This window comes from Pimephales promelas, chromosome 18, assembly GCF_988280905.1.
Source record: "Pimephales promelas chromosome 18, fPimPro1.hap1.1, whole genome shotgun sequence".
Classification (NCBI taxonomy): domain Eukaryota; kingdom Metazoa; phylum Chordata; class Actinopteri; order Cypriniformes; family Leuciscidae; genus Pimephales; species Pimephales promelas.
The window spans coordinates 388,223-412,500 of NC_142786.1; the positions used below are offsets into that span (position 1 = coordinate 388,223).

At 40.4% G+C, this 24,278-nt stretch overlaps 3 protein-coding genes and 1 non-coding gene across 8 annotated transcripts in view; 1 reads left to right on the forward strand and 3 right to left on the reverse strand.

Annotated features, from left to right (window-relative positions):
• Window positions 1-2,772: 2,772 nt before the first annotated feature.
• On the reverse strand, window positions 2,773-2,963 carry LOC120475334 (U2 spliceosomal RNA). Its single transcript, XR_016147486.1, has one exon. It is a non-coding gene; the product is annotated as a U2 spliceosomal RNA (small nuclear RNA).
• A 3,552-nt stretch (window positions 2,964-6,515) lies between these two features.
• On the reverse strand, window positions 6,516-9,511 carry lingo4a (leucine rich repeat and Ig domain containing 4a). The gene has a single exon (XM_039665903.2). It carries the CDS (start codon window positions 9,509-9,511, stop codon window positions 7,697-7,699), a length of 1,815 nt encoding a protein of 604 aa, XP_039521837.2. The 3' UTR covers window positions 6,516-7,696.
• A 288-nt stretch (window positions 9,512-9,799) lies between these two features.
• Window positions 9,800-21,630, forward strand: ctss1 (cathepsin S, ortholog 1). 5 transcript variants are annotated; one of them, XM_039665909.2, is made up of 10 exons: window positions 9,800-9,911; window positions 13,415-13,560; window positions 16,720-16,775; window positions 17,910-18,034; window positions 18,435-18,557; window positions 19,325-19,480; window positions 19,557-19,781; window positions 20,254-20,419; window positions 20,512-20,614; window positions 20,908-21,628. In XM_039665909.2, the coding sequence occupies exons 4-10, from the start codon at window positions 17,912-17,914 to the stop codon at window positions 21,026-21,028; spliced, it is 1,017 nt and encodes a 338-aa protein (XP_039521843.2). In that variant the 5' UTR covers window positions 9,800-9,911; window positions 13,415-13,560; window positions 16,720-16,775; window positions 17,910-17,911; the 3' UTR covers window positions 21,029-21,628. The 5 variants fall into 5 exon arrangements, with proteins under 5 accessions (XP_039521843.2, XP_088978776.1, XP_088978775.1 ...); XM_089122650.1 differs by having other exon boundaries at window positions 13,415-13,549; window positions 16,723-16,775; XM_089122649.1 differs by having other exon boundaries at window positions 13,415-13,549; window positions 20,908-21,627.
• A 24-nt stretch (window positions 21,631-21,654) lies between these two features.
• gpd1c (glycerol-3-phosphate dehydrogenase 1c) overlaps window positions 21,655-24,278 on the reverse strand; it is a 5,857-nt gene continuing 3,233 nt past the window's right edge. Inside the window, exons 3-8 of the mRNA XM_039665910.2 lie at window positions 24,123-24,263; window positions 23,599-23,737; window positions 22,688-22,800; window positions 22,265-22,498; window positions 22,053-22,159; window positions 21,655-21,963 (exon numbers count right to left, since the gene is read on the reverse strand). Coding sequence (XP_039521844.1) covers window positions 21,867-21,963; window positions 22,053-22,159; window positions 22,265-22,498; window positions 22,688-22,800; window positions 23,599-23,737; window positions 24,123-24,263 — 831 coding nt within the window. The 3' untranslated portion in view covers window positions 21,655-21,866. The remainder of the gene's footprint in view (window positions 21,964-22,052; window positions 22,160-22,264; window positions 22,499-22,687; window positions 22,801-23,598; window positions 23,738-24,122; window positions 24,264-24,278) is intronic.

A 24,278-nucleotide genomic window follows, 5' to 3' on the forward strand; every position in this document is an offset into this window, starting at 1 on the left:
GTGTTTGAGTTTATTAATACACTGAAAGCATCATCATGTTACACTAAAATAATAGTTAATAAAAGAACATTGGAGGTTTGGGGAATGTGCAGAATTTTGTAAATGTGTCAGTATTATTTGTAAGAATAAATTTGTAATTAAAAAAATATGACAATAGAATTTCTGAAAACAATATTAAATATATTTCATAGGGTCCTAAAATGTGTTTTTTGTAAAACTTTTAATACATTTTTGTTCAATTGTTTATTTCATGATTTAAAAAATAATCGATGTGTTTTTTAACTGTTTATTTTAACATTAAAATGGAATACTAAAGTAATTAAATGAAAACTAAATTTAGGGGAAAAAAATTAAACGTATTTAATAGGGCACTTAAATTTATTTTTTGTTAAAAGTTTAATGCGATTTTAAAGGTGGTTTTTGATTACAAACATTTAGATGACCCCTTAAAATGGGATTTAAAACATTTAATTTAATACAATTTACATCTTTATAAATTATTGTATGTAGTTAAACAACGTGTTGTACTTCTGTCCCAAACCCTAGTAGCCTGGATGCCAGCCCGAACCCCGCCCACTATGCGATGATGGACAGATGATCTCCAGTGACGTAATCATCACGTTATCAAAGAGCGCTTAACTGATTTCCTTCAAAGGTGACTGCAGCTGGAGAATTGAGATGTATAGATTCCGCTGTCGCGTCTGTTGTAAAATAGATTTACAGCGCAGAATTTCAAATTAATAGACGAACAGGAAACTGCAATCAAGGCATTTGTCAATCGGAAAGATATTTTTGCCGTCCTTCTTACATGATTCCGCAAAAGTGTAACAGTTAACTTATCAGCTGGCTCTGATGGTCGCTAAGAAGATGGGACTTAATGAAAAGCCTGTGGTCGTTGTGGTTTCTCCTTTGGTCGCACTCATGGAGGAGAGTAAGTAAAAGAAGCAACACTCATTATTTTAGTTCTAAAATAAGTAAGTTGTATAGTTGAAAACTGCGCTATGCAAAGGAGTTGACTTACTGCGTTGCTCTGATTGGTTGTAGGTTTACCGACTATCCAATAGAGCATCACAGTCCCGCCCACAGCCGGTGCCGGAAGTAAAAATACAATTTCTATACGATTTCTCCTCCATTGACATTTGAGATATAAGCCATAAAAACGTAACCATACATGGTAGACTTAAAACCAGCTACGGCTGTACTAAGCGATTGTATATGCTCATATAAACGGCAAAAGTTCATGGGGCACTAACCTTGTTTTAAGATAAATGCCTTTTATTCGCGATGCATAGGATAAGTACTTCATTACCCACAATCCTGAACAATCCCACAATCCAACAGTGATGCATCTGATTGGTGGAAGTCGTGTCACGTGTCTGAAACCCCGCGAAGGTACGTGAAGACTGAAGATCGCGTAATGACGTAGGGCTAAGTTCATTGGTCGCACTTCTGAGACACCCGCGCGCCATTGGATGTGCAGTTGCCACAGCTTAGCTAATGAGCGAGCCAGATACTCAATGTTTTTGCATGTTGAGCTGCAAATGCGTTTGCTTCAGTAAATCGAGGAAAAGGAGTTTCCCTGCACATTCACTATATAAAATTCACTGGAGAAAAAGTTCACGTGCCCGTCGTCAGATTTGGAAGTCGCTCAAAAGGCTCTTTCACGGTGGCTTTCAGACGACTTCAGTGAGGCGCGGTGGTTTATGGGAGGAGTAGTTCTTTTGCTCGGAAATGATATGTACACAGGCTTGTACCCTCGACTTTTTTTGGATTTTCTCTTCGTTTTTTCACTTGAAATGATGTATTGTATGCTTATGAGTTCAGTCGTAGCTGATTATCCTCAGACATGCTCTAATAGACTTTAGATATGGATTTTACAAAATGTCAATGGGAGAAATGAATGGGAAATTTACTTCCGGCACCAGCGCTCTCTCGGGTTGTGGTGGGTGGGACTGTGATGAGTGCAGAGGTTTTTTTTTTTACCTGGTTCGGTTAAGACACGCCTCATAATCAAAGACCTGACTAGAATATGAGTATGACAAAGTCAGGCTAACAGCCTCATGCCCGTAAAGCATTAAACATAGTAAGGCTAGCTGATTTGCATCAAAACATTTCTTTTTACAGAAAACGACTTACCGACTCCTCAAATGGTAATTCTGAGGGGCACTTGATCTCGTGGCTGCTAACATAAGGCGTCCGCCATATTGGAACAGTTAAAGACAGTCCGTGAACATGTGAGAGCAAGTTGACTGAGCTGCTACCACAGATAGATTCATGGCATGAATATCTATATATGAAATAGACTTTCATTAGATGAATTTAGCAAACTAACGCATTACAAGAATATTAAAAGAACACTTAACACAACATTAAAAATGTATCATAAAGTAAAAATATTAAAAATAATGTACCGCAGTAAAAAACATGTAATATTGAGTTTATACATATAAAAATCAACACTTTCTCACCAATATAAGGTTATCCCATTTTTTTCTGAATTTAAATCACCTCGGTTACACGACCAAAATCTTGGCAATGTTGTGGCATCGTTGATGAGACAACACCACTGCCCGTTGCAAAATGGCGGACGCGTCGACGTGTCAGGAACTTCCGAACATCTTCGACAAATGCTCGTGTGCAATGCACGTACATTTTTACTAATATTTAATTTCACTCGTGACAAAGTTAATAAAAAATCATAAATATGATTAAGTGCAGATGAAATTTTATTTCGATTCATAAGATCTAATATTGAACTTTATTATTCCCCGTGAGGGGTGCACCGCACCTAGATGTACTGCAATACCAGGTCGATGCGTGGAGTGGACGGAGCAAGCCCCTATTCCATCTCCCTGATCCAATAATCAATTTAATATATGGTCCCCAGATAGGGGACGTATCAGATATTAAACTGATAAGAACAGATACTACACTTGATCTTAGCCAAAAGGCCGAGAAGCGATACTGAGAAAGGGTTCGAGCTAAAGGACTCACTCAGCGCGACACACACCTCAATGACGGTCACTCGGTCTGAGATCAGGAGAAACTCTTCAAACTACAAACACACACACTCGAGAAATAATGTCCCGCTCGGAGACTGAGACAAACGCGGAGATTCGCACAAATAACGAGAAAACCCTCAAAACAAGCGGATTCAACCGTTAACCCGGAGTTTACCATCGGCCAACCAAACACGAGCACAGAGTCCATCGGCCAATCACACACTAGGACTAACGTTAACAAAGTGAAATATTTCAGGGTGAATTTAGACAATAAATTCTGTAAATAACACAGAGGAAACGGTGTTTTTGCACACTTTTATTCGCTTGAATGCGACTAAATGCGACGCTTGAATCAACGTCACTCACTGAGGCGTTTAATTTCTGCCGTTTCTGACGCTAAAACTGGTCAATGAAACTCAAAACACAACAAAATAGCAATCTGTGTTTTTTTACACAACCTCAGTGCTACGGATTAAGTTTCAAATCCACTCCAAACTCATTAAACTAAGGATGGTAAATAATAAAAAGACACTCGACAACAAGACGTGAACACAAGAAAGTTAGACTTCTAATATTACTGAAAAGTCGCCTTACAGTTTCATAATGACGCCAAACTGTATTATATGGGCCGGGGTATACATTTGTGTTACAGTCCCAAACCCTTCCAGGATCCTCAGCAAGCTGTCTTTCTATCTGGTGCAGTGAAATATGGTTGTAAGTAAATGGGAGGCAACATTTTATTCCAAATTAAATACCATCAATTCTTTCTCCAATGAATAATAAGAATAAACCTGGTGTCCTCCATGATTACTTTCCGACAGAAAAGCACTCGAACGCGACATCCGAAGAGGGAAGTAGGAAATGTCCGATGTCACGTGAGGGCAGCACAGACTGTAATGTGATTGGCTGAGCAGCAGGAGGCGCCAGTGTGAAGCTCCAGAAAACAGCCGTCGTTAGGAGTGGGTTATGAACTTGGCCGAGCTGTGGAAATGAACAAGAGGGTTCTCTGTCTCTTCAGACCTTCAGCTCGCTCTTCCATGTACAGGCCTACACAGAGGGTGAAGTCGAGAGCTTTTTTGGAGAAATATTTATCAACAACTGATGATGAGCATATTTCAACGAATCATAACAGATAAGTACAACTCTTATATGTTGCTCCTCTGCTTTCAGAAAGCCAGTAGGGCAGTTGGTGGCCTATCACTTAGTAAAATGTAAATTACACTGTGTTCTTACGTACATGTGAATAAATCTGTCCCATCAAAACACTGGTGTTACATAGGATTAGAAATAAAGTAAAACTGTACAAATTGCCACACAATTGAAAACAGCTTTCGAGGAAGTACCTTTCACAAGCAAGATCGGACGTTTGTTTTTGGTTGTATTTGGTCAAGGTTTACTACTAACGTTCAGAGGTTAAATTTAAAAATACTACTGTTATTGTGTCACGAAAATGTAGCTTTAGTAGTTTTTCAGTCGACAATGTAGTTGTTTAAAGCTCAAATATGTGGTTTGTTTATAAAGATAAGGCGCCTATTTAAAATTTTGATCTGAAGTTTGCTCGGATGTCTCTAGTGGTTAAACACGAGATATAATTCGTCTTGTGTTTATCTAACGGGCGATCTGTGGTCTTATTAATCTATAAATGGTTCTATAAAAGATTCAGCTCATTTCGCCAATGAGTAATGTTAGGAATTATCTTGTAAAAACGACATTTATGAATGAAATGTTTACTTAAAATAATTATGTTGTTAATGCCAAAATCATTGTGATCATTACGAAAAATACCGAATTTTATATCATTAAATGTTAGATTCATTAACTGAAATCCTTTGGAGACAAACCAGCCAAAACCTTTTTACAACTTCATACAAATAACTTAGATCAATGATCAAATCTTCGGGTTCAGTTTCACAAAAGTTGCAATTTCCTACATCCATTTTAAATCATTGTTTTAATAAGTCTTTAGTTGGATATATCTTATTTATAATTTTGAATTGCATTTCTTTTATCTTTGGCAGGACTGGGAATTTTAAAAGTATTTATTATGTCTATGACCCTGACGACAGATCAGACGGACACGTGACTAGAAACGTCCAATCAGAGCGTCTGCATTCAGACTCAGATTAATCTCATGATGTGAACATGAATGTTGATGAGGGACCATATGAGTGTTATCTCATGTGAATTATGAATGAGATTTGCACATATAAACGAATATTTACAGCATATGATATGATCATTGGATATGTATGATGAATAAAGCACTGCATCAAACAAATAGTTTTGAGATAACTTTAATGCTTTTGGTGATGATTTCTTACAGAAATTGCTAAACTGATTAATTTTCAGTGAATAGTAAAAAAAAAAAAAAATCCAGGAAATTAAAAAGTAAATTGATCATTTAAAACAAACCAAAAAATTGAACAGCAAAAATAGTAAATAGAAATATTTAAACTGACACGCTTCTCAAATTCTAGTATATTTCTAATAGCGTCTTTAGAACACAATAAGAAAAATTGAGAAAAAAAAACATGAGAAAAATTGACAATCAAACCCCTGATATTTCTAAAAAGAGATCAGCATATTAATATTTGCAATAAAACAAATGATGCAAAGAGATAAATTAAGATGTAAAATTAATAAAAAAAAACTGACAGAATCAAAATTTGGAACGATTATGTATGGTAATAAACAGCAGTGCATGAGGATACAATATTGCTCTGAGTTAATTGCATATATATATATATATATATATATATATATGCGTAAATGCATAAATATGGGATTTTTTTACCGTCTGCATCAACAATATCAACATTCATAAAACACATGCAACCGTGCACCTGAGATGCAGCGCTTTCATTTATCACAGAATAAATGCTGTAATTCCTCTAAGATTTACTGAACATGCATGACCCTAATTAACCTGAGATCTTCTCGTTAGAGCCGGTGACATCATCACTCATGCAGATCAGCGAGAGCGTTTCAGAAGAGTTGCAGCTCGTCCTCATCTCACACACTTCATCAGCACACACACAGGGCAGATTAACCACAGACACACACAGAAATCTGAGATGCCAAGAGTTATGCAGACGAGAGATTGTGAAACGAGAAAATACGTGAAAACCGCATTCTTTCTTCACTTTAATTGATAAAAATCAACCATTTCCATTAAAATAAGAAAAAAATATTTTAGAATGAAATTTAATAGCTTTTTTGCTTTTTTTTTTTAATTAATTTGTTTTAATTTTTTTTTATTTCTTCTGAATATATATATATATATTTTTATAAAATTTTAGTTCAGTTTTAGCTCAAATTTTTTATAAGCTTAAGTTTTTTATATTTTATTTTAGTAAAAAAAAATCTAAAGCAACAAAAAAATTTCTTAGTTTTAGCTTCAGTTAGTTGTAATAACCCATAATCTCACTTAATTTTGATAATTTTCTCAGAAAACAAGACTTCATAAATAATTTAGCATGTCCAGTAAATGTTTCTTGATTTAAAGGATTAGTTCCCTTCAGAATTAAAATCTCCAGATAATCTACTCTCCCCTCGTCATCCAAGATGTTCATCTCTTTCTTTCTTCGGTCGAAAAGAAATGAAGGTTTTTGAGGAAAACAGTTTCAGTGCAGCTTCAAAGTCTCGCCGAGGAATAAGAGTCTAGACAAACCAGCGGACATTAAGAACAAAAACACCGATATATACTTTTAACCACTAATGCTGGTCTTGCACGTCCACGACTTCACTCATTACGTGATCAGGGTGAAAGGTCACGCGTGTTCTGGTTCAGAAATGTTACGTAGAGCGAAAAACTCTCATTTCCTCCTCCAATTTTAAAACCGTCCAACATCGTTGTTTTACCTTTTATTTTAATTTATTTTTTGTAAAGGGCGTTTGCACATTGACTTAAAGTATATAAATGTGTATTTTGTTGTAAATGTCGCTGGTTTCTAGATCAGACTCTTATTCCTCGGCTGGATCGTGTCGAGACTTCGAAGCTGCACTGAAACTCACATCTGGACCTTCGACCCGTTGGACCCCATTGAAGTCTCTATATGGAGAAATCCTGGAGTGGAATTATTTTCAACTGAAGAAAAAACATATTGGATGTCTTGGATGGGTGGGGCCGAGTAAATTATCAGGAAATTTTAATTCTGAAGTGAACTCCTCCTATAACCCTCTGGTGCTCTTCACGTGTCAGTCAAAAATGGTCAAAATCAAGTGCAAAAAGCTTTAAAAAGTGACCTTAAAAAGTTTTGTTATGTAAAATAGTATTTTTGCACATTTTCTCATTTTATATGAAATATATATTTTCAAAAACATGTTTTACTCTAAAACTGTGAGAAAATCAAAGACATAAATCTAAACAAGCGTGTTAAAAAAAGTTTGGCTGCAGTACCAAACGCTTCCACTAGATGAGATTCGTTTCCCATTTATGATTTTTGTGTTGATTTGTGTGTGTGTGTGTGTGTTCTCACAGCAAATGCCAAAACCTTTACCAAATTTTGTACCATTCCAATGAAGGAAAAAAAAAACGAATCTAAAATTTTTCGGCCAAAATTGAGCGAAAAGCGCCAGAGGGAATGTTCAGATATTTGTGCTGGAAAAGAGAGAAACCACAGGACATTCACACTGGGATCTTCATGCAGCTCATGCACTGCGGATCTGTTGGGTTAGTAGCACCTGGAACAGGCTCAGATCAGCTTCATGGTGAACCGGCCCGTTTCCACGGTGCTCCGGCCGGTTCTGTTCGCCGACGCGGAGCTGCGCGGGACGAAGTCGATGGTCGCCGTGTGTTTGATCTGCCCTTTGCTTTGACTCCAGAAGAACATGAACACGAAGCACACGGCGACCGAGCTCAGGAACGACAGGAACCCCATAGTCACCGCGATCACTAGCGTCTTCACGTCGAACGGGAAAGGCTGCGACCCGTTGACCGGCACTTGTCCCGACGTGAAGCTCCAGCCCTCCAGAAAGAACGGACCTGAGCGGTTTCGAGTGGACGCCGGAAACCCGCGCACCCGCAGGCTAACAGAGACGCTATCGTTCCCCGCGGCGTTCGACGCAACGCACAGGTAGTATCCGCTATCCTGCACCTGTGCGTAACGCACCTCAAGCGTCCCGTTGGGAAGCACGCGGACCCTCCCCGAACCGGTGAGAACGGAGCGCTTCGGGTTCACCCAGGTGATCGCCGGCGCCGGGTCTCCGTCCGCCGCACAGAAGAACAAAACCGTGTGGCCTTCGTCCGTACGAACGTCTTGCGGCTTACGGGTCAGAATGCGAGCTTGCCGGCACGTGAACAACCGGGGAAGCTCGGCCTCGGAGAAGTCGTGGAGTGTCCGGCCTTGCACCTGCACAGGTGAGCCACAGGTGGGCGAACGCCCGAAGCTAATCCGCGAGCGTCGGCGCATCACCCAGAGAAGTCGGCAATCGCACGCTAGCGGGTTACCGTCCAACCTGAGCACCTCTAAAGTCCCGACCGAGTGGAACGCCGACGACTCCAGCGTCGCTAATCGGTTCCCAGACACGTTTAGGAGCCGGAAGCCCGCTAGGTTACGGAAAGCGCCCGGTTCGATACGCAACAATCCGGCGCCGACTAAATGCAGCTCTTGAAGGCGTAGCAAATCCCCGAGGAGATTTGGAAGGATAATAGAGATCGGATTGTAGGACAAATCCAGGTATCGCAGGTACACGAGGTGGTGAAGCGGGGAATACGGAACAGCGCTCAGGTTGCAATGGCTAAGCGTTAGTGAGGAAAGATTAAGTCCGATGAGGCTGTTAGCAGCTAGCGAGTCTAACCACGGGCAGTGCGATACGTGTAGCTCCCGAAGGCGGATTAGCGTACGGAAGGAGTGATTGGGAAGTGAGGTGATCCCGAGTCTGCAGAGGCGGAGCTGAAGGAGACCGGTTAGCGGCGACAAGGCCTCGACCGGCACCGTCGTTAAGTTGCACCGGTCCAGATTCAGCTCCTGGAGATTAGCCAGTCCGCCGAAGGCCCGGTTCGAGATGAACACCAGGTCGTTCTCGCTAGCCTCAAGTTTCTGTAGCGACGGCATCTCTCGGAACATATCGTCGAGGAACACTAAAATCTCGTTCTCACTGATGTCTAGAACCTGAACGTTGGGAAGGCCGGAAAACGCTCCGACTGGGATGATCTTGAGCCGGTTGCGAGCGAGTCTCAGCGTGAGGAGGTTCTGCAAGCCGGCAAAGGCTTCGGCCTCGATCGCCGTTAGCATGTTCTCGCTGAGGTCGAGCTCGCGTAGCAGCGTGAGCCCGGTGAACCGGCGCCGCGTCAGCGTCGTCAGCTGGTTCCCGGACAGGTTGAGCGTCTGGGTGTCGTCGGGAAGGCCGTCGGGAACGGACGCTAGTTGTCTGGATGAGCAGTTCACGATGGGGAGCTTCGGGACACAGTCGCAGCGCTGGGAACACGGGCCTGATAAAGCCACGCCTACTACCCACTGGAGCACCACCCACCAGTGCAGCCTCCTCCAATCAGCAGCCACACACATCTGGAGACCCGCCTACAGGGGAACACAGAGCCAGACATCAGAGCACCGTTTACCTGATCCTCATATTAGAGTGATTTCTGGAGGATCATGTGACACTGAAGACTGGAGTAATGATGATAAAGATCACAGGAAAAAATTACACTTTACTGGATATTCACATAGAGAACTGATGATTTACATTAGAATAATATTTCACAATATGTTTTATTTATTTTTTTATTTTTTTTAAATGCAGCCTTGGTGAGCAGAAGAAATCTTTTAACATTAAAAATCTGTGTGTGTGTGTAGATGTGAGGGAAACACTCACCAGCTGGACGAGGGGCGGCTCCTTCTCATTACCAACAGCAGAAGAGTCTCTCTCGCCCTCTCACAGCCTGCAGAGAGAGAGAGAGAGTTAAAGGTAAAACAACACACTCTTTACCTCCTCAAACACAGCTCTGCTCACGGCGACCAGTTCTGGTATATGTGTGTAAGAGAGTGTGTGTGTGTGTGTGTGTGTGTGTGTGTGTATAAGTCTCTGTATGATTGTCCAGGACTCCAAGCGTCATGTTTGCATAACCAAATGTTGGCAGTGTTTAATGTATCAAAGCCGCAACAAAACAAGGAGCTGCCAGAGACACAGCATGCATCTGTGTGTGTGTGTGTGTGTGTGTGTGTGTGAGTGAGTGAGGCCCCGTCCACACTGCAGCGTTTTCATTTAAAAACGGAGAATTAAAACGAATACGATCTCCGTCCACACCAGCGTTTTATTTGTGTATTAGAATTGATTTCCATCCACATTAAACCGTCTGGAAACGCGGATCACGTGACCATTCACCAACACTGGGCATGCGTGTGCTGGTGGCTGACGAATCAGGGAAGGACACGTCACAACTGATTACACCCAATCATAGAGTGGAATCATGTCCTCCGTTTAGTCTCGTCTGCACTAAAACGCCCTCCGAAGATTCAAGACGCAGCGTTTCTAAACTTCTCCGTTTTAAGTCTTCGTTTTTCCCGTTTTAGTCTGGACGGGAGGTGCAAACGTAGCAAAAGGTCTCCGCTTTTAAACGAAAACGCAGTAGTGTGGACAGGGCCTGTGTGTGTGTGTGTGTGTGTGTGTGTGATGTTGGTGGGTCGAACTAGTTTAGATCTGCTCCTCTCGAACTCACGGTTAGTAATAATTTCAGTCAGACTGTGTGTGTGTCCTCACTGCGCTGAATCATATTTCATCAATAAAACTCATAATATTTAATTTTTTACAGCAAATCATGTCTCTCGATCCTTCAGAAATCATTCAAATATGCAGATTTGCTGCTCAACAAACATTTATGATTATTATCAATGTTGGAAGCTAGTATAGAAGTATAAGATCCTCTCAAAAGCACTTGGGCATGAGTGGTTTAATTCACAGATTCTGTGTGTGTGTGTGTGTGAATGAGCTGGTGTGTGTGTGTGTGTGTGTGTGCACATCTGGATGCTCTTTAAGGGCAGGAAGTTTAAACGTCCACACTTTTAAAGATGCTTAATGGACTGAAACAGACGTGCTGATGTAAACAAACAGAGGATGAGTGACCATCATTACAGGCCATCTGATGACCAGATTACACACACACAGACTTACGCATACACTCACTCACACACACTTGTCATCCAGATGTGCAAACACACACTCACAGCCAATCACACTCATCTCCTACATGATGGCCTGCGTTACTAAAACCCATGACTATGGAAAGACAAAAGGTCCAAAATCACGTACATTTTTTGTACGTCTGCAAGTCACTGTGGATGAAAGCATCTGTAAAATACATTACAACACGTAAACTACGAGTATTTTACGCAAATTTAACGTTTTTGACCATTCTGGCCTTCCATAAATGTCAAACTTTCTCATGCAAACATGTTTCTGATAGTAATGCACTACAGATGCTTTAATCCACAGTGACGGCATTGCAAATGTACAAAAGTTTTTAATTTATCAGAATCAAAGCCATATTAGTTAATAATGCGTAATGTTTTAGCCGTGTCGCTCTCTCTGTTTCAGAGGTCAGAGGTCACTCATTCCTCACCTAAGCACATGACCTCTGACAGGTGAGGCGCTGCCATTATAAATATGTTACATAATATGTTAAATAAATATGTATTTATTTTTTTTGTATTACAGCAAAAAAATGGGGGTACATGAGCTCATTTGCCATTAAATTAAGTTTAAAGTTCACAATGCAAAAAAAAAAAAAATAGAAAAATATTCTTTTTCTCAAAACTTCTTTGTTTTTATGTTCGTGATTTACCCTCAGGAGCGACACCACCACACACACTCCAGCTTACATCACACACACATTCTGTTTATTAATATAGTGTTTATTCTCACCTGATGCCAGGCGTCTGTCCTTCAAAGTCCAGAAGCGCGAACTCCATCATCATCATCGTCACATCATTTTCCGCGTGCACGCGCACAGGTGCTTTTTTTTTTTTTTTTTTTTTTTTACCTCAGACTCGATCAAACTGCGCGGATCGACGCGAACTTCACTTGCTTCACTCTTCGGGACCGGGAGAAAGAGATCCAGGTATATTCCCTCAGGTAGTTTCTGTCGCGTTCATGTGCGCGTCCGCCACTCAACGGCATCAGCTCGAAACAGTCACGAGCGCCCGCGGGAGCGCGCGCGGCCGGATTTATTTACGCAAACATGAGCGTGGATTCGAGCCAAGAACGCGCATTACTCTTCAGATGCGGGTGCAAGATGAGGGTCACACTAATCTGCGGATTTAACACTCAAAATAAATGAAATAAATAAATAGTTTAAATGGATAAATGGAGCTTTTGTGCGTCTTAATGTCACTCCTCGAGCCTGTCATTTTCATCATCGAGAGAATGAAAAAAGGTATTAATTCATGTTTAATGAGAACAGCAAGACTAGAGAGTGTGTAATCACGAGTAACACACACACACACATTCTACTGTCACTGTCATGAAGTCACCTTTATTTATATAGTGTTTTTTACAATACAGATTGTTTCAAAGCAGCTTTACCGAGATAACATTATATCCAAACAGAGTGTTTTATGAATGACTGTTTGAGTGTGCTCCAGACTGTGTGTGTGTGTGTGTGTGTGTGTGTGTGTGTGTGTGTATGTGTGTGTGAGAGAGAGAGAGAGAGAGAGAGAGAGAGAGTGTGTGTGAGAGAGAGAGAGAGAGAGAGAGAGAGACTGATCTCAGATTAATCCAGCATCTGCGGGACGGGTGTGTGTGTGTGTGTGTAATCTGTGTTTGTGATTTGTTGTTATTTGCTGAGACTGCAGCTTTATGGTTTCATTCAAACACTGAAAGCGCACAGAAATCAAACACTCATATTTAGTGAAGCTTGTGTTTGTGTGAGAGACTGAAACACACAGGATTGTGTGTGTTTATGTGTGTGTGAAGATTAGAGGGGTTTACAGCTGATGTTTAGTGATCTTTATATAATGAAAGAAAAACACACACCGCATCTTCAGACTGAGTCTCGGCTTCTTCACTGCATCTGTTGTGTGTGTGTGTGTGTGTGTGTGTGTGTGTGCTGCGGTGAAAAGCTGTTCATTGGTTAGCAGAGAGTTTCTGAACTGGTGAATAACTATAGATCTAACCGTACATTTAATGTAGTTTTATATTTGTAAATCGTATAATTTACAGTGAAAGTAAATTGACATTTCATATTTGATATATTTTTGTTGAAGAAGTTTCTTCAGTTTCTAAAGTTTTTCTTAGATTTTTCTAATAAGTTATGAACATTAGGGTTTTGTGTTACATGTTGTTACATTAATAATTATTGCATTTTTTTAAACTTCATGTGTGACATGCTTACAAAATGTGTCTCATATTGGGATAAATTACAAAACATTTCCCATTTTTCGTTTTCAACTTTGACTGTTTTGCTAATTTTTTAGATATGGCCCATGATCTTCCCCAGCTGGACTGACGGCTCCAGGGGTGATGGAGAAAGTGTGTGTGTGTGTGTGTGTTTCTGCTGTCGCTTCAGAGAGAGGATGGAGAAGCGTTCTCATCTGATCCGTTTCCCAGAGGTGAGCGAGAGGTGAATCTCCCTCGTGTGTTTCTGCTGAGTCAGATCCTCTCCATCTGTGTGTGTGTGTGTGTGTGTGCGCGCTTCACGCTGTGTGTGCGTCTGCTGCAGGATGAGTGTGTGTGTTTCCGAGTATACGGTATCCGAGTATCGTGCATCAGCTCATCGTGTAGTCGATACGCTCTTCGGTCATTTTTGACCCAAAAAATTTAATATTTGTTTTTGTAAGATTTTTTTCTGCATCGGAACGGTACGAAATTTGGTAAAGGTTTTGACACTTGCTGTGTGAACACAGAAAAAAATCATGGGCATGATCTGAACAGGTTAAATGGTCCTGATAACAACAGTCACACTTGAGGACCTCGCGGTTGGAAACGGCGCATTGTAAATGAATTCTCCTAGTGGACGCGTTTGGAACTGCAGCCGAACACACACTCACTGAACGCTCGTTTACTGACAGATTTATGCAAAACACAACTGGTTTTAGATTTATGGCTTTGATTTTCTCACAGTTTTAGGGTAAAACATGTTTTTGAAAATTAATGTTTCATATAAAAATTCTAAATTGTATAATAATATGATAATAATATATAATAAACATAAAATTCTGTAAAGTTCCCTTTTTAAAACTGCCAAGTGTCGTGTTTGACAGTGGCATCATGCCCATTCTTAGTGAGGGGCTCGAGTCGTGCCCCCTCAGATTTTCCCTCCATGATATTTTTTTTGACGCAACAGCTCTCGAATATTTGCTGTGTTGTATGTTCAAGCTACTCACTCGTCTCGTACGTCGAGCTGGCAATGTCTTACAGATGGTCTCGAAGTGTTAAGTGGGCAAAGCAACAAATCAGCATTGCTTTAGTTATCGGATGATATTAAAGGATTATTTGTGGTCGACCTGGAAATTTTGATCTTGAAAGTTATGGATTTGATATTAGCTGCGAGCTTAAGTTGTCAATGTAAGATTATCGATAGCTAGCCTAGTCTAACCGCAAACTAGTTGGCTAACGTTACTGCCTGCCAGACAAAGCCAGTAACGTTATCTGAACAGTTTTGTAACAACAGTTTTTCAATGATTTTACTAAAGTAATGTTACATATCACATTTGATTTGATTACATTTCTGTCAAATATTAACCGTTTTCAAATAAACGGGGTAGTTATTCAGCACTGAAATCTGTCAAACCTATTTCAAAGTCCTTCATCACATATTAATATTAAAATAACTTAATTTCAGAGCAACACAAAAGACCTCAGCACATTTATGTACCTTTAACGTAAGATCGTTCTTAGGTCACATGCCAATTTAAAATCATAACATAAAAACTGCCATGGTACTGTTTTTAAAATCATGTGTAGTGTGTGTGTATACATGCTTTAATGAAGTAGACTTCAAAAGCTTTTGAATTTGAACTTGCAGTTCTTTCATCAACCTGTCTTTTACATAAACTTACAAAATCGAAACTTTAACTCAGTCCTCAGACAGAGGAGGGTCGCTGCCTGCTCCGTTAAGGTATTTCTGTCCCTCCCGAACTGCATTGAGATGGCATGTTTAGCAGCCAGAATTTAAAAATGTACCCCTCTGACCCGTCCAAACATGATCCGTATCACCCGTCAGTGAACAATTGCAAAGTCTCCAGAATTTTGGCTTGCATGACACCCCTGGTCTCTGAGAAGAGATCAAACTTCAAGATTTACCACAGACCATTTACCTTCAAAATGATAAATATAGCCTTATGACATTTATGCTCAAAATGTAAAGAAATGGATTATAAATACAGCGAAAATATAATTTAGTACCATAAAATTCCCCAAAAAATACAAAATATTAAATAAAAAACATTATCGAACTAAAATATAGTACATTCCTTTCACTGAAAACAAAAAAAGTTTATTTTTGATCTACACGTGAAGAGCCCCTTAAACAGTCACAGAAATACCCATCAGATGAAAAGGATGGTTCTGTATTATTGACACACGGCAAATAACTGCAAATAATAACAAATAAAAAAATTATTTTCCATATATCATTTGTATTTTATATTATTTATTCGTGTTTTGTGGATGTATAGGCTATCTAATTAGACTAGAAGCTTGCATATATTTGCTTATAATAATAGTAAGCGAGTATTAACATTAAAAATTATTTTTTTAACAACAACAAACAAATATCAGGGATTAATTAAACAAAACGATTTACTGGGTAAAATTAGCACAACATGTGTTTGGGCATATTGACCCAGCCCTTGGGCTAAAAGTGTTATATTACTTCACATGTATAGTGTTTATTAGCACTCCTCGGTGTAAATATAGGTCCAACTACAGCGTTTTAAAAATGAACACTGAAGTTTAAGTTTCAAGTTTACTTTGTGAAGCAGTGTGAGATAATTAAGTGATGATTGGCCATTAGTGATGACACCTAATGAGAAGAATGATTAAAGAACAGACGGAAATGTTGTATGAATTTTTGAGATGGTCCTTCTCCGCCCCCTGATCCCTAACCCCACCCCTTATCCTCCCCAACTCCACCCCCTGGATCTGGATCCAACTCCACCCCTCGGATCTGGATCCCTAACTCCACCCCCTGGATCTGATGTGCTGCGATGAGGTGCTACAGACAGACACGTGTCTGATCACTCGCCATCATGATGATCAGCGTTTGCTGTAGTTGAGCTCTTGACGTTGTGTGTTGAATCAATGTTTTGCATTTAATACACACAATATTGAAATTGTAATTTTATGTGCTTTCTTGTCAAATTGCTATGATAGTTTTTACATCAGTGCATTGTGTGTGTGTGTGTGTGTGTGTGTGTGTGTTCACAGTAACACACATGACATGTTCAGCGTCTGTAACACACCCGTCAGCATCAGCTCTGGCGTCTGTGTTACACACTCTCCTGCGGGTGTCAAACGTCTGAACATCACACACACGCACACACACACACACACACACACACACACACACACACACTTGAATAGTTCCAGAGGTCTGATCCCTGAACTCACCAGAACTCAAACATCAGGAGATGACACGAGAAACTAACACTGATAATGGAGTTCACATGACCGACAGAATCAGACAGAGTCGAGCTGGAGACGAGAGAACACAAACAGAAGCGAGTGTGTGTGTGTGTGTGTGTGTGTGTGGAGATAATGATGTGACTTCCTCTTTCAGAAGCTGTTAAAGTGAGGGCAGAAAGTGTGTGTTTATCTCTTCTCTCTCAGACGCTGGTAAGATCCTGCATCTCGTTCACTATATCTATATATAGTATTTCTATATCTATATCTGTATCTATATCTATAGCGCTTCATAAAACACTGTGTTTACAAACATCTGGTAAAAAAGTTTGTTTCTACATATATACATTCTAAATCATAAACATCATCATAGCAAACAGGGAGTGTTCTCTCACCGTTCGTTCACCGTTAGACGTCAAAAACATTATTATAAGTGTTTTCTCTGAAATGTTCGACGAATGTTTTTTAAATGTTACTGATTCCAGAACGTTCAGATTCAAAAGTAACGTTCCATAATGATTGCAGAACGATACGATGGAGCGTTCCCGTAGCGTTCGCATAACCCGGAGGAACGTTTAGAAAGCTGGATGCTGTGAAGTGTGTGTGTTTGTGTGTGTGTGTGTGTACTGGGAATATGAGGGAATACAGGTCCAGGATTATGATTACACAGATATTATAATTGATAAAATAAGTACAAGTTCATAAATGCAGAACAAGACAGTTGAAGAAACTGCTGCCAGTTCAGAGAACATTCAGAAATAATCTTTTCATAACTTGAAAACGTATTATATTTTTTCAGCTGGGTTAAAGACCTTTCTTTTTAATATCTAGTCGAGAACACATCTTCATCAATCAGAGGTTTCAGAAATACAGAAGCAGTACAGCCTAGAAAAAGGATTTTGTAAAGTCGTAACTGGGGAACGTTTTAGAAAATACCAGTTCAGTCTTTCTACTTCTAAATTTCATGTTTAATTTAATGTTATTTACTATTTCTTTTAAATTATTTGTGAAATTTATTAACAGTTTCTGAGTAAACAAATATTTTTTTTATATAAAAATATTAAAAATATTTTAGATTTTTGAATTAATATTTAAAATGATATTTTAAATATTATATTATTCTGCTTGTGTTATTATTGTTATAATATTATTCTGTTTGTGTTCTGGTCTTTGGATAAAAGCGTCATCTAAAGTAATAAATATTAAATACAAATAGAATATTTTATACTATTTAAAGTATAATATGAATTTATAGAAAAAAAATTCTACATATAAATATAAAAAATATTTAAAAGAAATATGTGTGTGTGTGTGTGTGTGTGTGTGTGTGTGTGTGTGTGTGTGCAGGTATGCTGGTCTTCAGGATTGTTGTGGTTCTTCTGTGTGTGACTCTGGTCTGTTCTGAGATCAGTCGTCTGACAGATCAGTGGATGGCCTGGAAATCTCAACACAATAAGAGCTATAGAAACACAGTGAGTACACACACACACACACACACACACACACACACACACACACACACACACACACACACACACACACACACGTCTCTCTGCTCTGTTCGACCCACTGAACTGAGATCAGCAGAATGAGGTTTGTGATGTTTGACACCTGAGCTCTTCACGGACACTATAATGTCATCCGAGCCTCGATCGAGACACACACACACACACACACACACACACACTGCAGGACTGAGCCTCAATCGAGACACAATCAGTTCAAGTGAGCGTAAAATGATTAAATAACGGCAGCCAACCAGGACTGTGATTGGACAACACTAATCTGACGAGTAAGCTGTCCTGTGTTGTGTCTAGTGCACACTATACAGTGAGGAATCATGGAGTGTGTGTGTGTGTGTGTGTGTTGCAGAGAGAGGAGCGCCACAGGAGAGCCGTCTGGGAGCAGAATCTGCTGGAGATCCTCAAACACAACGAGGAGACGGCCGGCGGTCTGCACACATACACACTGGGACTGAACCAGCTCAGCGACATGGTGCTTTCACACACACACACACACACACACACACACTGGGACTGAACCAGCTCAGTGACATGGTGCTTTAACACACACACACACACTGGGACTGAACCAGCTCAGCGACATGGTGCTTTCACACACACACACACACACACACACACACACACACACACGCACACACACACACACACACACACACTGGGACTGAACCAGCTCAGCGACATGGTGCTTTCACACACACACACACACACACACACACACACTGGGACTGAACCAGCTCAGCGACATGGTGCTTTATCACACACACACACAAATGTATATTTAAAATAAATAATTTTAAGTAAAAACAATTTGTATAAAAACTTAAAAATGACACATTCAAGTCAATCAAAATAAAACTGACTAAAATGTTATTATTAAAATTATTTTATTATTAATTTTTAATTAAAATTATTTATTATTCAAATTATTACAATTTTTAAATCATAAAAAAATGTCATTTTAAATTTAATTTCCAAACATTCATAAATCACATTAGAAGTCAAATTGATCGAGATGAAGTGAGCTTTTGTTTATTATATTAATAAAACGACAAAGAATGTCAGTTTTTTTAAAAGAAAAATCAACCTTAATAATTTAAATAAATCATTTTATGAAGCATAAACTCTTTTTATGAAGCAAAACTTAATTTTGATACTTTTTATAAAAAAGAAAAGACCTTTCTTTATGTCAGTGTAGGTAATGTCGTGTGTGTGTGTGTGTGTGTGTGTGTGTGTGTTCAGGATGCAGATGAAGTCAATCCTCTGATGAACGGTTTATTGGAGGAAGATCTTCCCGAAGTCAACGTGTCGTTCAGACCTCCGTCACATGATCAGCGGCCCGTCCCAGCCAGAGTCGACTGGACGGAGCACGGGATGGTCAGTCCCGTCCAGAACCAGGTGTGTGTGTGTGTGTGTGTGATCAGAGGAGCGTAACTCTTGTGTGATTACAGGAGTGTAACACGTGTGTGTTTAGGGGCGGTGCGGCTCCTGCTGGGCCTTCAGTGCTGCCGGGGCTCTGGAAGGGCAGATGAAGCGGAGAACTGGCGCTCTGGTTCCGTTGAGTCCACAGAACCTGCTGGACTGCAGTGTGAGTTTGGGGAACCGAGGCTGTAAGGGCGGATATCTGAGCCGAGCGTTTCTCTACGTCATCCAGAACAACGGCATCGACTCCAACACCTTCTACCCGTATGAACACAAGGTACACACACCGCTTCCCTGACCTCTGTCAGACCAGAGCCCGCAATGTTCATGGGGAACGCGATAAAGCTGGAGGTGTGCGACCCCTGGAGGATCCTGACGGAACTGCAGAGAGCTGATGAATAAAAAAAACTCATTAAAAACACTTACTAAAAAATGTTGAAATGATTTTTTAAGTAAAATTTAAGTAAATAATTTAAAAGCAAAAACATGTGACACATTTATTTTTTTATTTAATATTAAAAATGTAATATTAAAATAGCTTTAAAATAAATATTTAAAATGAAAAATTTTTTTTACAAACAATTAAAATAATATACCAAATATTTAATTTGTTTAGCTACATGTCATGTGACTATTAACCATCATCAGAGAACCTTGTGTTGTTCAATATGGGTGTGTGTCGATACTGGGGAGAGCTGGTGTGTGTGTGTTGTGTTGATGTGTGTGTGTGTGTGTGTGTGTGTGTACAGGAGGGTGTGTGTCGATACTCAGTGACGGGGAGAGCTGGATACTGCTCTAGTTTCCGGGTTCTTCCGCGTCACGACGAGGCAGCGCTTCAGTTCGCCGTCGCTAACATCGGCCCGGTGTCCGTCGGTGTGAACGCCAAACTGCCTTCATTCCACAGATACAGAGGAGGTGACACACACACACACACACACACACTAACCTGACCCCTAAACCTACCCATCCCACACACACATTGACGACCCGTGTGTGTGTGTGTTCAGGCATCTACAGTGAGCCGCAGTGCCGCGGGCTGGTCAATCATGCGGTTCTGGTGGTGGGTTACGGCTCGGAGAACGGCCTGGACTATTGGCTGCTCAAGAACAGGTTCTGCTCTGGTTCTCACACACACACACAGCACTACAGGCTCTGTCATGTGTTTAATACGTGATTGTAACATTTTTTATAATAGTATTAATAATTATTGAAAGGACAGTATTCATATTTTTTATAAATATAATATTTTATATTTGTTTATTATATAATAATAACTTCAGTACCTGCAAGTCCCAGTGTGTCAGTTTGAGCTCTAGTGACCTCTAGTGGTGTACATGTGAAATCATATTGATTATTTGAGGACAATAACTCTTATTTTCTGTGTGTGTGTGTGTGTGTGTCAGCTGGGGGACGGCGTGGGGTGAGAAGGGCTTCATACGCATGGCACGAAATAAAAACATGTGTGGAATCTCCAGCTTTGCCATTTACCCCACCGTCTCTGATCCCGTCGGGCCGGACCCCTGAACGCCTGCCGATACCTGTGACCGCAGACACCTCACACACACACACACACACGCCTGGGGTTTCGAGCAATCTTAGAGCCCTGATTATTCTGTCAAATGTATATTTTGTGCAAGGGCTGAATGTCTAGCTTTACACTTCTTAAACTTATTTACACTTTCATTTTTAGAAGTGCTTCTGCAATAGTAATCGTCTGAGTGTCTGTTAGATGTTAAAGTCAGAAGCAGGCGGAGTTTATAATAAGGGGGAGGGGCTTCTTATGCTAGAGAGCATCTGATTGGACGAAAACATCACTGATGGAAAAGACCATGATAAAGTTGATTAATTTAGTCTAATTGTGTGGGTCACGCTTTACTATACGGCTCATTAGTTAACATTAGTTCATGTGTTAACGAACCATGAGCAATACTTGTGTTTATTAATCTTTGTTCATGTTAGTTCAGTGCATTAATTAATATTAAATATAACCTTTAATTTTAATGTATTAGTAAATGTTAAAATGAATATTAACTAAGATTAATAAATGCTGTTCATTATTAGTTCATGTTAACTAATGACCCTTATTGAGAAGTGTTGGCATTTTGTGTGTATGATGACAATTGTGTAAATAAATGCAGCTCAAAGTCGGATTAAAATAAGCAGCGTGGCTTTTATTGATTGTGTTTTATATTAATCTACAAAACAAATGTAAAAGCGTAGTGTGCGTTTACCAGCGTTACAGTCCTGAATCGAGATTACACAATACTGAGACGATCATCAGAAAACACTTCTGTTCCTCATTAACAGTGTGACTCGTCTCCTCAGAGCCAGTAGTGTGTGTGTGTGTGTGTGTGTGTGTCGGTCACATGTGCTCCGGGTGATTCTGAAGACAGCTGATGAACTCCTTCACCTGACGTCCCTCGAAACAGATCTGATACACGGACACGAACAGGGGAAACCTGCACACACACACACACACACACACACAGATGACGTCACACACACACACACTGCTGCTGATGATGATGATGATGTCACTGGGACTCACTTGTCGGTCATGTTTCTCTTCTGAAGGATCTTGTAAACCTCTGCGGACGTCTGAGGACCCTGGAGCTTCTGGCCGTTCAACATCTCCGCTTCCAGCTCTGCGATCGACTGATCAAACACACACACACACACTCTCGGTATCGGCCTAAATGTTCGTATCGGTGCGGTCACAGATCTTTTTTTTTTCCGAATAGCAAGAAAACAGCGTCTGACCTTCTGTGTGCGCGCGAAGGCCTCGGCCACGCGGCGGTTGCGTCCGCCGTAGCAGGTGGTGATGAGGTCGGCGACGCCGCAGCTCTCCAGGAACACGGCGGAGGAGACGGCGCTCTTGCAGAACAGCTTGGAGAACGCCACCATCTCCATCAGGCCCAGCCGGATCACGGCGGCTTTAGTGTTGTCCCCGAAGCCCAGGCCGTCACAGAACCCGGCGCCCACCGCCACGATGTTCTGCACACACACACACACACACACTTATACACAATCTGCAAAATGTTGAGTTTAAATTAATCATTTTAATTGATTCAAATGTTCATTTGATCATTTTTTCTAAAATTGCATGTTTGTTTTAATATTTACAACTGACACTTTTAAACAAGACTATCATTGTCCCGTGTGTGTGTGTGTGTGTTCGGGCACCTTCAGAGCACCACACAGCTCCACCGTGTCGCTCTCCTTCACCACAGTGATGCGGAAGTTCGGCGTCTGCAGAAGCTCTTTGAAGATCTTGCCGTTCGGCTCATTAGTGGCTCCTGAAACACACACACACACACACACAGGGAGAAAGAGTCAGAAACACACACACACAGAGAGAGAGTCAGAAACACACACACAGTATCAGAAACACACACACACACAGAGTCAGAAACAGAGATATTCAGAAACACACATGTAGGAGCTATTTTGAGTTTAGTTTAATCTAAATTGTTGTGCTATTGAAGCACTGGAAATGTTTTATTAGATTTAGGATCCTTTATTTTGTAGGGACTTTTATTTTGACAGTTGGTGAGAATGTTTGAATAAAAAGATGGCCGCCTCTCACTTTTTCAAACACAAGAAAAGAGCAAGGAAGCTGTTGGAAGCAGATTGGACTTTTAGTTATTGAAATATGTTCTCTGTTGGAACGTACAAGCATGCAGTTCTTTACTTCGTTATCGAATCACGATTGAACACTATACTTGGACATTAGTTTTGACATTTAACCACCTTTCTTTAATCAACTACCAATCGTTTGTTGGTTTACTGGAATCCATCCTTTGTCTGATAATACCAACCTACACACCTGCCCGCTGCCTGCCCTGCTCAGCTTAACCTGCTGAAGTCCAGCTCATCCATCAAAAAAGGTACAATTCAAGTTTCTTTGCGTTGGATAGCTTGTCAAAGAAGTAAACCAATCTCAGCTATCAGTGGTCCGCCATCACAACACACACAGAATCAGATATACACACACACAGTATTATAAAAACACACACAGAATCAGATATACACACACACAGTATTATAAACACACACACACAGAGTCAGACACACTCTGCAGGTTGCACACACACCGATGGTCGTCTCGCAGAACTTCTCGTCGGCCACTTCGCTGGCGATGTTTGCGCCCATCAACACACTGACCTCGATCTCCAGCTTCGACCTGATGATGTCAGAGATCAGGGTCAGACCGTCCGGACCCTCGTCGACACCCTACACACACACACACACACACACACACACACGAGATGAGTCTGGAATGGACTAGGGCACTACAGACTGTTTTTTAAAAGATACTTTGTGAAACTGTATACACTGTGCAAACAATTATTGATTTATTGTTGCATGTTTAATTAACCCCCCAAAAATGAGACCAAAAAATAATGAGAAATATGAAAATTATGAAAGTACAGATATAATCTACAAATTAGCCGGATGAAGTATCCTTTAATATGGAATATAAATACAAAACCTAATTAAAGTAATTATGTCTGAAAATACTTCGCTGATAATACATGTGTATTATGATTCAATATACAGTATACAAAACCTATAATAGTTCAGAAATAATACTGAAATGAGATTGATTAATGAGTACTTTAATGAGGGAGATCCCGAGGGCTCCGGGTTTGACGTGAGGTTTCATCTGGTCACAGATTTTCACAATGAACTGATGAGGAATGACGAAGATCAGGAAGTCGGCTTCTTTCGCCGCCTCAGTGACGTCAGGAACAGCCACCTGTGAAACACGACA

What these genes read in the sequence shown, in the direction of transcription:
- lingo4a (XM_039665903.2), bottom strand. Translation starts at nt 9,511, where the DNA reads ATGTGTGTGGCTGCTGATTGGAGGAGGCTGCACTGGTGGGTGGTGCTC.
- ctss1 (XM_089122651.1), top strand. Translation starts at nt 17,912, where the DNA reads ATGCTGGTCTTCAGGATTGTTGTGGTTCTTCTGTGTGTGACTCTGGTC. An exon ending in ATAAGAGCTATAGAAACACA is followed by an intron (nt 18,035 to 18,434) that starts GTGAGTACACAC and finishes TGTGTGTTGCAG; the next exon opens with AGAGAGGAGCGCCACAGGAG. An exon ending in TGAACCAGCTCAGCGACATG is followed by an intron (nt 18,558 to 19,324) that starts GTGCTTTCACAC and finishes GTGTGTGTTCAG; the next exon opens with GATGCAGATGAAGTCAATCC.